Here is a 12468-nt window from a genome sequence, read left to right as displayed (position 1 = left end):
TCCACCACAGAGTCTGATTCTGTCCTATGCCTGGGATTAAAACTTCACCCTGGTGTTCAGGCCAGAAACCAAAATCCCAGACCCATTCCCAGGGGGCGAGAAGGTTCCACCGGGAGAGCTTGATGTAGCAGAAAGTGACTTGGGTGAGACAGGCTGATTCAAATACTTAACGTCTCTGAGCCTTGGTTTCTTTATCTATGAAATGGGGAGGATGCCTACCCTCTGGAGTTGCTATGGCAATTCAGTTAGATAATGTAAGTAACACACCAGGCAGAGTGCCCCTCAGAGTCTTCACTTCGTAAATATCAGATCCCTCTAACTTGCACATGTTTGGTGTGAGTGAGGTGTTCCATTGCTTCTTGGGATAAACATTCCATAAACCCTCATCTCCAGTGATTTGTATTGGTCCTCCTTACTTGTAAAGCTTACAGTTAAAAAATATTAAAAGGGGGGGGGAGGAAAGAGGGAGGGGGGGGGAACGAGGTAGGAGAGAGAAGGTGAAAGTTCTAAAAAAAAAAAAAGGGGGGGGGGGGGGGGGGGGGGGGGGGGGGGGGGGGGAGTGAGCGAGATGGCCTGCACTGCAGCCGGCGACAGAAAAAAAAAAAAAAAAAAAAAAAAAAAAAAAAAAAAAAAAAATATAAAAAAAAAAGGGGAGAGGCTCCCACAGGGACACAGCTAGACAAGATGGGATGCAGGGAATCTGATGTTCTTTTTTATGGGAACAATCATATATGCCATCCCCCATTACCATCTACCCATGCCCAGACTGCCCCCACTCCATTCTGCCAAGACAGATCAATGACTATAAAAGCTACAAAAGGGCCTGGAGATCTCATCTAGTTCAGTTACCAACCAATCTTTTATGCACAAGACTCTCTAAGCTGGGTGTGGTGGCTCATGCCTGTAGTCTCAGCCACTCAAAAGGCTGAGGTAGGAAGATGGCTTGAGCCCAAGAGTTCGAGTCTAGCCTGGGCAACATAGAGAGACCTCATCTCCAACACCATTTTTTTTTTTTGAAACATGAAAAATGAAGATTTCTGACCATGCTTCTCTCATTAGTTAACACTTTGGACTGTGAGGGCCTGGTGCAGAGAGACACAGCCTGGGAGGATCCTAACATGTACACAGCATTCAAAAGGCTACAAGACACTTTCTGTTGTGTCCCCTTGAGCAAGCAGTTTGTAAGATTTTGCTGGCCAGGCACGGCGTCTCACGCCTGTAATCCCAGCACTTTGGGAGGCCGAGGCTGATGGTTTGCCTGAGGTCAGGAGTTCGAGACCAGCCTGACCAATATGGTGAATCCCTGTCTCTACTAAAAATACAAAAATTAGCCGGGCATGATGGCTTGTGCCTGTAGTCTCAGCTACTCCGGAGGCTGAGACAGGAGAGGGAATTGCTTGAGCCCAGGAGGCGGAGGTTGCGGTGAGCTGAGATCACGTCACTGCGTTCCAGCCTGGGTAACAGAGCGAGACTCGGTCTAAAAAAAAAAAAAAAAAAAGAAATCAGATTTTGTCTACTAAACCTGCTGCATGGTTACCATTACTAGTACTTACAGTGTTTGTTGCACATGCATCATTGCTAATAGTGCTAACTAATATTAACAGCCCTTGCCCTATGTCTGGCCCTGCCCCAGCCCCTCTCCCTTGTGTAATTTAACCCTTGCACTGGGGGTAGGGATTTTTATCTCTACTGATTTCTTACCTTTGCTCATTTATCATGAAGTGTCCTTTGGTTTTCTGTTTTTGTATATACCTTGTATATACCTTTACCACTTATAGATTTGACCAGCACTCAAGAACCAGTGTTACTCCTGGGAGTTGATACAATCCCAGCCCCATGGCAAAGAAACTCATGTGGTTAGGATTCTGTGTGCAGCCTGGTTAGCCACAGGGCACACAAGGCTTTTGATAATATTGACATGAGTGCAGAAGCCCCATTCCCGTGTAAGCCCTGAGGGCTCTTGTTGTTTCATAATCTTTTTTTGGTCACACGCACACAGCTTTATTGAGATATAACTCACTCATTTAAAGCGTACAACTCAGTGGGTTTTAGTATCCTATATTCACAGAGCTGTGCAGCCAACATCACAAATGTGGAAGTTTTCATTTCTCCAGAAAGAAACCCGTACCCACTGGCAGTCACTCCTCATCTTCGCCCCCAGCGCTTGGCCACCATTAATCTACACATACTTTTGAAAGGCTAGTGAAATTTTCTCAGAAAAATAAAAGCTTGCTGAAACATTTGGGCTATAATTTCGTGGGTGCCCCCCTGACATTTATCAAGAACACCAGGTTAAGGAATTTAGCTATAATGGAGGCCTCTGTGTTTCCCAGTCTCTTGGGTATCAGAGGCCCAGAGAGGGCAGGTGCCTTACCCTGGGCCACGCAGTGAACCAGTGGCAGCACCATACTCACACATCTTTCTGTGGTTCCCCTGTGACAGAGTTCCCAAGGAGCTTTTTCATTTATTTTCTGAGAGGAGGGTAAGCCACCTTGTATTGATCTCCAACTATATGCCAGCCACAATTCTAGGTGCTTATCATAAAGATTCATTTAATCTTCACAATAGTCCTGCAGAGTTGACAGAGTCCTTCAGAGTGGGCACTATAATCACCATTTTAAAGACGAAGAAGCTGAAAACCAGAGAGGTTAAGTAACTCACCCAAGACTGCACAGCAAAGGGCTGGGGCCTTAAACTCAGGGCCACAGACTCCAAAGACTATGTCCTCCCTGCTACACTAGATTGTTTTCCTAACCTGTGAATAGGAGACAAAATAGTCCTTTTATTTCTCACAGTTGCATGAGGGCCATTCAGGCCTGTGCAGAAGAGAGGAATGGACCAAGGAGTCTGGGGAGCACCTAGGAGTACGGGATGGGGGAGCATGAGGAGGAGCCAGGGAACAGCAGCAGATGCAGCACCAGCTCCCACCCCAGCTGCTGTCAGTCCCTTGGAGGTGGTGTGGGTGCAGACACTGGCTCACGAGGTACCCTGTTAGTGAGCTTGGGGTGCCATGGGAGCCTTCTTGTTGTCAGGCCCAACCCAGCTGCCTGAAGAACACTCTGATGGCCTCCATTTGAGCATAACTAATGAAGGACTGGATGCCAGAGATAAGTCCAGGAGGGTGATGCTGCAGGGCAGCCCTGGGAAAAGGGTACTTCATCTCTATCATGGTCCTCTGCCCATCCGTGCCAGCATCTAACACCTGTTAAACGCTGGGAGGCAGGTGGTGAAGGGGCTGCTTCCCAGCCTCTAAGATACCTGCTAAGCCAGGAGGCGTTCTGTGATTAAATTACAGGGCCTCCCACTTACTCCTTTATCCTTGAGGTGGTGCTGGGAGCTTGATGCCAATCTGGTGTAGGGCTCTGGGACTACAGGACCAAGGCAAGCACTCCTTTCTCTCTCTCTTTTTTTAGCTAAGGAAGCCAGCACATCTGTTCTTTGAGAAAAAGCCCTGTATTTAGAGGTGTCTGCCTTTGAAGGCAACCTGAGAAACTCATCTTGGCACTTTGGGGACTGGCAATTTACACTTCTCATAAATATTCAGAAGTAGGCAGTCATTTACATAAAGCTAGATGCAGAAGGAATTCTCTTTTCAGAGAATACCTGGCAGATTCATTTAAAAAATTAAAGAAACCAAGAGCATAAGAATGAAAAGCAAATTCTCGGACCCCAGGCTGGTTTTGTCTGGCATGGGTGCAGCAACTTTGCCTCTTTGCTTAGTTATCACTTTTTTCCAATGACAGTAACCATAAGCCCTGACAGCCAGCAAACAGAACAAAAGGTGCTGTCACAAACATTGTGCAATCTCAGCTCTGAGATTTCCATCTGGAAAATAGACTGGAGAGAGTTAAGGTTTCAACCAGCCTTGCAGATAAATGCAGTTAGTTACCAGCCCAGCAACCCTCTGCTTGTGTGAGAGCCCATTGTGCTAACCTTCTTTTGAAATTGCTCTGTTTCTCCTCCTTCCCTGCACCCCCCTACCCAAGACAATTTGGAAACCTGGGCACCAAGGCTTGTCCCACTCTAGGGGACTGGGGAAACAGGGATTTTGCCAGCACCCCCTGGCAGGGCAACCATCAGGTCAAACGGACCTGACCCATGACCCCTTCCTCAGATCATTGTGGGTGTGATTCTCCTCTACTACATCCTCGGAGTCAGTGCCTTAATTGGAGCAGCTGTCATCATTCTACTGGCTCCTGTCCAGTACTTCGTGGCCACCAAGCTGTCTCAGGCCCAGCGGAGCACACTGGTGAGTGCCCAAAGGTGTGTGTGTTTTGTCCCTCTTTCCCTCCTTCCCCCGACAGCAGCAGGTCTCCTCCCACACACCCACACTGTCATTGACTTTGACTTTGAGTAGGCCACTTCACCTGTCCAGGCCTCAGCTTCTTTGTCTGGGAAATGGAGTTAATGGCGGAGGAGGCTGCCTCCCGGTGGGGACAGGAGCCAGGCATGGCAGTGACAGTATTGACACTCAGGCCTTCCTCTCGGGTGGGAGATGGAGCAGAAGCCTCTCCCCTCTGACTCGGGGACCCCTGCAGGAGTATTCCAATGAGCGGCTGAAGCAGACCAACGAGATGCTCCGCGGCATCAAGCTGCTGAAGCTGTACGCCTGGGAGAACATCTTCCGCACGCGGGTGGAGACGACCCGCAGGAAGGAGATGACCAGCCTCAGGGCCTTTGCCATCTATACCTCCATCTCCAGTGAGTTCACCCCACGCAGCCAGCCCTGGGTGCTGCTGCCTACATGCAAGGAGAGGGTGTCAGAGCTCGGGTGAGAGGGGGTGCAGGGACAGAAGCAGGAGGCCTTGAGATTATCTGACTCAGTAGGGGAGCCTCAAACTGCCTCTAATAGCTAAGCTCCCAGAAATCAAAGTACTCTTCATTCATTTATCCAACAAACATGCATGGAAAGCCTGCTATGTGTTGGATACTGTGCTGGCCCTCAAGATACAGTGATGAGGAAGAGAGATGAGGTCTCATTCCTCATGGAACTGATATGTTATTGACAGACAGCAGCAAGTAAGTAAATGACCACAGTTTCGAACTCTCCTAAGAATGGAGACTTTTTAGTAAGTCAGACTGAGCTGTCATTGCCCTGGGGAAGCTACAAGAAAGCTTCCATCCACTTGGGGCCATGCAAAAGAAAAAGACTAGTTATCCTTAAATATCAGAAGCCCAAGCTGAAGGTACTCACAGGTGTAGGGACTGAATTTATATTAACCAAGTAGTTTGGGAACCCCAAGCCAAGGAAGAAGAAAAAGACCAAAACTGGTAAAAGTCCTAGAGTCCCATATACTTGAAACCATTTTACTGAGAATGTAAAACTTTTTTTTCTTTTTTTGAGATGGAGTCTCACTCCATCACCCAGGCTGGAGTGCAGTGGCAAAATCTCGGCTCACTGCAACCTCCACATCCCAGGTTCAAGCGATTCTCCTGCCTCAGCCTCCCAAGTAGCTGGGACTACAGGCACACACCACCACACCCAACTAATTTTTGTATTTTTAGTAGAGACAAGGTTTCACCATATTGGCCAGGCTGGTCTTAAACTCCTGACCTTGTGACCCACCCGCCTCAGCCTCCCAAAGTGCTGGAATTACATGCATGAGCCACTGTGCCCGGCCCAAAACATTTTTTAGAAATTAAAATTTTAGTTATTGAAATTAATTCAGTGAACAATGGTCCCCTGGCCAGAGTGAGGGCTTATGGAGGTCAGGTGATCCATGGAGTCCTGGCCCAAGTTTATCTCACAGTTGGTCTCGTGGCTCCGTGGACCCATCCCATGGTGGTTACTTCCCAAGTGCATAATTGGGATGTAGATATTTAGCAACCAGCTGACTTCATACTAGTTCCCTGACCTGTCCAGTCTAAGAGTCATTATGGCCAAGTGGAAGCCCCTGGAGAGAAGAAAACAAAAAAGAAACCAAAACTTACTCAGTGCACAGGCTACATGAATGAGTATAGCTGAAGAGAGAATTTTTGAATTAGAAGACAGACGAGTGGGGATTACACAGAATGTGGCAAGGAGAGTAAGTTGGTAGAACCATTTTACAGATGGGAAATTAAGGCCAGAGGGGAGTGTGTTCCTGAGATCCCTCCTGAGGTTAGTAGCATGGCTCGGACTAGATCCTCCAAAGTCTCTTAACTCCTGGCCTCAGACTATTTTCCACAAAGAGCTGGGGGCCTCTGTGGGGTGAAGGAGACTTAGGACACCGTGGGGCACCATTATGAGGCCATTTTCTCTTAGGAGAAAAAAATCTCCGGGCTCTGAAAGGAGTAGAATTCGGGTAGGAAATTAAGAGAGGCTACTGACCACTTCCTCCAACTAAAATTGGTTCTTTTGATGCCAGGAAGAGACACAGCTGGTGGGGGAGGGAAGGTGGTAATGGAGGGGGTGCTGGTAGTATCTCCCAGATAGACCCATACAGCAAGTCTCATGGAGAATGAGACAGTCACTCAGGTCATCTGTGTATTCTTGGCATTCTTGCTGCCTAGAGAGAGGGTCTGATGGAGCTAGGTGGCCACCAAGCTGTTCCACTCCCCAAGAGAATTTGGAAACATGGGCACCAAGGCATGTCCCTGTCTAGGGGACTGGGGAAACATCCCACAGCAGTGTTCTCACAGGATGGGGCTGGCCATGAATACCCCAGGTGTCCAACCCCCCTGTGTCCAGCCAGACCGTGGTGTCCTATGCCTCAGGCAGGGAACGTGGTCCAGTCATCAGTGGCTAGGCCCTCTACCATACATGGCATAAGCCATGGCGTTTTATGCAGAAAGTCCTGCTAGCATTTGATTTTCTCAGAATGGAGCTGTGAGCATGGCAGGCAGCCACTGTTTCCTGGATTCTTCACCAAGACACCCCAAGTTCCTGGTCTCTCCCCGTTATCCTCATCCCTGACCCTGTGGTTCTCAGAGCCTCCAAACACACTCAGGCTAAGCACTCCATAGACAGGGGACATTTGGAAGGAACATCTGGGGAGCTCAGAAAAGCCAATGACCCCAGCCCCAGGCCCACTTCAACCTTCTCTCTGTCAGTCCTGCCTGCCCCTGGGGGCTGGCTATATGAAGAGTAACCCCCTGCTTGTGTATAGCCCCCCAGTTTTGTACAGGTTTAGAGACAGTTCCCAGCAGTAGGAACAGCTGCCGAGGTGGTAGAGGGCTTCTCCCGATAGCAGGGGGACTTCCTCTCCCAGCAACAACAGGGCGGAGTAGAGCAGGCTTGTTGTTGCTGAGATAGAGAGAGGGAAGGGAAGCAACAAGGAAAGTGGGGGCACTGGGTCCCCAAGGTTCCTGGCACAGCAAGCAGCGAAGTTGGGTCAGCCTCAGATCATGTAGTGGGGGCAGGTGACATCTGCTTTGACTGCTCCTAAGAGATATGTACTCATTTCCTGCATTCCAAACTGCAGCCTGGGACATGTTTTCTTATATAAACAGCATCAAAAGATGTCTGAGTTCCCAGGCTAGCCCACTGAACCCTACCTAGTGGGTGCTTATTGTCCCCCAAGGCCCCCAGAAGACAAGCTGTGGCTTTGTGATGGGCCTGGGGCCAGGAGGACCTAGGGATATGTTGCCAAGAGCTGAGATGACTCTGGAAAAAAGTGAGGGGCTCTGGAGCCAAGCAGGAGCCCGCCCAGGACTCCTCACCTGTCCCAGTCACCTAGAGAGAGAAACAGAGCAGCCCAGGTTGGTCCCTGGAAGAGAGCAGCGGAGGAGGGGAAAGGGAAGAGCCCTTGGGGAGAGCTTTGAAAGTCAAGTGCTGTTTGCTCAGTGTGTTTGCCTTTCTGAGGATGTTTTTTTTTTCCCTCTGTTAGTCAGCAGTGGGAGGGGGACAGAGACGGGTGGTAGGGTGCAGGGTACCTCCTGGCTGCAGGCATATGCTTTGAGTGCGTGTTCATTTACCTCCTCTGGACTTCCTGCCTTCTGTTACCAGGGATCAAGACACAGGTCATTAGGCGTGAGGTAATGGGGCATCTCTTGTTCTGACCCCTGGCGCCAGTCTTGGAGTCCTGGCGCTGCAGAGGAGCCCCAGAGTCACATTTCCTGTTGGGGCCCATCCTGCTCATATGCGGCACCGTCAGACTTCTGGGCAGGCAAGGTTACCTGTGACTCTGATGATCTCGCCATCAATATCACTGAGAGTAGCTGTGTATGGAGTCCTGAACTGGTGCAGGATAAAACAGGGGGCTGAAAAGAGAATGGGCACAGTTTCTCTGGCATCAAAAGTCACATCCAGAATTGATATTTCCTGTTGAATAAAAATAGAAATGTAAGTTGCTCAGTGGATGTTGAGTGAGCCCTATTCATGTGCCCCACTCTGTGCCAAGCGCCAGGAAGGAGGGAAGGGAAAAACGATAAGATGTGCTCCCCGTTCTCCAGGAGTTTATGCTCCACTGAGAAGTCAGAGCTAACATGCATAGAACAGTGTGGCAGCGAGAGCAGAACCATGCAGCCAGCTCCATGCTTGCCGCCTAGCAAGCGTGATTGCACTTCATCCTCATAACAACTTGGTGAGGTGTGTTGCTCTATTGTCCCATTTTACAGCAGAGAGGACTGACTCTCTGTGAATTGAAATGTCTCAGTGAGGTCTTCCACAGCAAAAGGCGAAGCACAGAGAAGGATATCCATGTGGGCTGGGAGTTCACCCAGAGATTCATGTAGGGGCGATGTGGGCTGTACCTTGCAAGATGGTGGGATTTCAATGAGGAGAAGACAAAGTGGGAGGAAGCTGGAGACAAGGGCTGTGGTCTCTTCCTTTAGAAGTCAGTTCAATCTTTTTTTCCTTGCGGAAGCAGCATAACTCTAGGTGGTTCCTCTGTATCTGAGGACAAGCTTTGTAGAGGTGACAAAGGGGTCCTAAGTCCTATCAAGCAAGCACTCGATATGCTGCCAGTTCATTCTGTCCATTGTGAGGCACCCATTCCAGAGCACTTCCTCTGTGCCAGGCTCTACCAAGGTACTGGATGTTAAAGAGGAAGCAGGCATGGCCCTGGCCCTCCCAGTCTTGTGGGACATTGATCATGCCCATGAATAGTGGCTGTGCATGTGGTCAGAGCCACAGGGTCAGTTCCAAATGCCCCCCTTTCTCTTTTGTGTTACTCACCTGACCCTGGGTCTTTCATTTCTTCCATTCATTTTTTTTTAAACAAATATTTCCTGCCCACCTTCTGTGTGCCAGGCCTGGGGATGCAGTGGGAGAAGCCTCTGTCCTCCTCAGTGGGGGCGCTAACTCAGAACAGACAGTGGAGAAAAACAACATGACCTGGAGACCTGGTGCCCCTTCCTTCCCCAGTATCTCTGAAATTCTTCTGGTGGTGGTTGTTGTTTTGAGATGGAGTCTCATTCTGTTGTCAGGCTGGAGTGCAGTGGCACGATCTCAACTCACTGCAAGCTCTGCCTCCCAGGTTCAAGTAATTCTCCCTGTCTCAGCCTCCAAAGTAGCTGGGATTACAGGTGCCCTCTACCATGCCCAGCTAAATTTTTTTGTATTTTTAGTAGAGACAGGGTTTCGCCATGTTGGCCAGCCTGATCTCAAACTCCTGACCTCAGGTGATCTACCTGCCTTGGCCTCCCAAAATGCTGGGATTACAAGCATGAGCCACCATGCCTGGCCTGAAATTCTTCAATATCTACCCGCCCTTCTGCCAGCTGGTGCAGCCACAGTGGGCTGCTTATGCATATCCTGGCCTGGCTTGGTGGGGAGCATGGCTGAGGGAGAGCCGGGGCGCCCATCAATTAAAGAGGTAAAGATCAGTCTGACTGAGATGCCTCCTGCCATACTTCCTCAGCTGCCAGCAACTGACACCATTAACCTGATTTCCTTCCCCCTCTGTTGACTGCACTGACTATTGGACTGAATGGGAAATAGCCCTGTGCACTTCAAAATACATTTCCCCTCCTGCAGATGCATCTTGCAATTAGGCCCAAGCTGTGAGCCTGCATGCTCCTCCCCTGGCCCTGCACAGGCAACAAAGCTGAAGTTAATCAGAGGTACAAATGGCTGGCTGTGCCTCTCTGACACATAACTTCTGAAACATGTATCAATGCTTTAGAAATGAAAAGCTCCTGGTATTGCAATGCCAGGCTGGTGCCCATAAGGGCCAGACAACATTCTTTGGGCAAAGCCAGGGGGAGTGGGTGATCTGATCCCAGCTCTGGTTTGTTGATTTGTTGTTTTGTTTGTTTTGTTTTGTTTGGGGCAAGGGTTGAGGGTATGAAAAACTTACACAATTATTTACTACTGTAGCCCCCAGAACCCAGCACAAGGCCTGGAACAGGGAGACCCTTTTTGAATAAGTCTTTTTTTTTTTTTTGAGACAGAGTTTCACTCTTGTTGCCCAGGCTGGAGTGCAGTGGCGTGATCTCGGCTCACTGCAACCTCCGCCTCCTGGGTTCAAGTGATTCTTCTGCCTCAGCCTCCCGACTAGCTAGGATTACAAGCATGCGCCACCACGCCTGGCTAATATTTTGGTATTTTTAGTAGAGATAGGGTTTCACCATGTTGGCCAGGCTGGTCTCGAACTCCTGACCTCAGGTGATCCACCCGCCTTGGCCTCCCAGAGTGCTGGGATTACAGGCGTGAGCCACCATGCCCAGCCTTGAATGGATATTTTTGGAAAGGATATTCTAAAAAGTACCCATGTCTCTACACTATTGCAGAAGGGCTTTCAGTTTTGATGGCAGCCTTTCAGGCCAGCCTACACGCAACTAAACTTTTCCATAACAGCATCACACTTACACAAGAAGAAGGTTTTATAATCCTGTTTCACTTGCCATTATTTAACATAGTTCTTCCTCCTTAACATTCAAGATCTGAGCACTATCATGTGCTTCTTTTTGTTTTTGTTTTTTTCTAAATCAAATTAAGGTGAGTCACCTCACCTTGGGCCAGAGTTGGACAGATATCTATTCTTGGCTATATTCCCCACCCCTCCACCACCTTGGAACCTTATAGAACTTTATGTGGTTCAGGAAAATGAGGGCAAGGCCTCAGATCTTCAACCCATGACAGCTGTATGCCCAGCTCCCTGCCTTCCTGTCTCACCCCCAGCTAGGGCACAGGACTGACTACTGTGCTCAGAGAGATGCCAGAGCCTGTAACAACCCCAGACTTCCCAGGTCCAGCCACATCCACCCCAGAACCCCTAAAGATGATCTTCAGAGAGACCTTTAAAACACAAGCAGCTGGTCACTTCCATCCAGACCAGAACCCAAGATGGCTGCACTCTTGCTGAGACATGTTGGTTGTCATTGCCTCTGAGCCCACTTTAGCCCTCAGCTCTGCACCAGAAATGCTGTTCCTTTGGGAATCACAGCCGTAAAAGAGATGGAGCGGTTCTGGAATAAGAACACAGGTTCAAACTGTCCCATATCTCCCCACATCACTATCTACAGTTGGTCTCTCCCCATGGTGATGTCCATCTGCCACCATGGCACTGGTATTGCTTTGAGTGCAGGGGTCTCTCTTTTTGGCATGTCAGCCCTGTTACTCCCTGGGAACTTTGAGTCTTATTTGGAATGCGTGAAGTCCCTGTGTCTGGGGCCAGCACTGATCCACACAGCTAAGTTTGCACTCATCTTCCCTCTCATGTATCATGCTTGGAATGGGGTCTGACACTTGATGTGGGACCTAGGAAAAGGCCTGAAGATTGCCCAGCTATACCAGTCTGGAGTGGTTGTCCTGGTTCTTACTGTATTGTCCTCTGCAGGTCTGGCAGCCGTGTGAAGAACAGAGGTTCCCAGCATCATCTTCCTACACATTATTACATTTACCCATCTTTCTGTTTCTCACTCTTATCTCCAGCCTGGGAAAAGTTCTCCTTATTTGTTTAAATCCTTTTGTGCTTTTAGATCCCCTTGGAGCAGTAGAGTACCTTGTAGACCACAAGAGTGGAAAAGGGTCTAGTTTTCCGCTTGTTTCTAAAGATGGGGTGGCTGAAAAAACTCCCCTTTTTTGCCCACAGCTTGCCTACTCTGGGCCTAGAAGCAGTTATTCTCTCTCCATGTTGGCCTTTGATTTGTGCTGAGGGTCAGCTTTTGGCTCCTTCTTCCTGAGACAGTGGAAACAATGCCAGCTCTGTGGCTTCTGCCGTGGGGGCTGGGGGTGAGGCTTTGGGTGCCACTGACTGTGGGTTGCTGGCTTAAAGGACAATTCTGTTCATTGGTGAGAGCCCAGGCCATTAACACCTACGCAGTGTTATTGAAAGAAGAGAAGCGGGGGTGGAGGGGAATTAGTCTATCCCAGCTAGAGGGAGATAAAGAGGGCTAGTTAGTTCTTGGAGCAGCTGCTTTGAGGAGAAAATGTATAGCTTTTGACACAAGAGGAAGATCCAGAAAATTATCATTGAACATATTAAAGGTTATTTCTTTTTCTTGCAAAACACACTCACACACACACACACACACACGCACACACACACACACAGCTGATGATTCTACTCTCCCAGCCCCGGCCCTGAAGGGGACCCAGAACTC

At 49.1% G+C, this 12468-nt stretch overlaps 1 protein-coding gene and 1 pseudogene across 11 annotated transcripts in view; both read left to right on the top strand.

The window, feature by feature from the left end:
• The window catches only part of ABCC8 (ATP binding cassette subfamily C member 8), an 85463-nt gene that overhangs the window by 30147 nt on the left and 42848 nt on the right, over nucleotides 1–12468 (top strand). For all 11 annotated transcript variants that reach the window (XM_030828860.1, XM_030828849.1, XM_030828852.1 and 8 more), the window contains exons 9-10: nucleotides 4115–4249; nucleotides 4539–4701. In XM_030828860.1, the coding sequence (XP_030684720.1) occupies nucleotides 4115–4249; nucleotides 4539–4701 (298 nt within the window). The remainder of the gene's footprint in view (nucleotides 1–4114; nucleotides 4250–4538; nucleotides 4702–12468) is intronic.
• On the top strand, nucleotides 10583–11719 carry LOC100601091 (annotated as a pseudogene).

The sequence above is a fragment of the Nomascus leucogenys genome, chromosome 15 (assembly GCF_006542625.1).
Source record: "Nomascus leucogenys isolate Asia chromosome 15, Asia_NLE_v1, whole genome shotgun sequence".
NCBI lineage: Eukaryota > Metazoa > Chordata > Mammalia > Primates > Hylobatidae > Nomascus > Nomascus leucogenys.
Note: the sequence above shows the minus strand (reverse complement) of the source record. Positions and strands in the feature narration are given on the sequence as shown.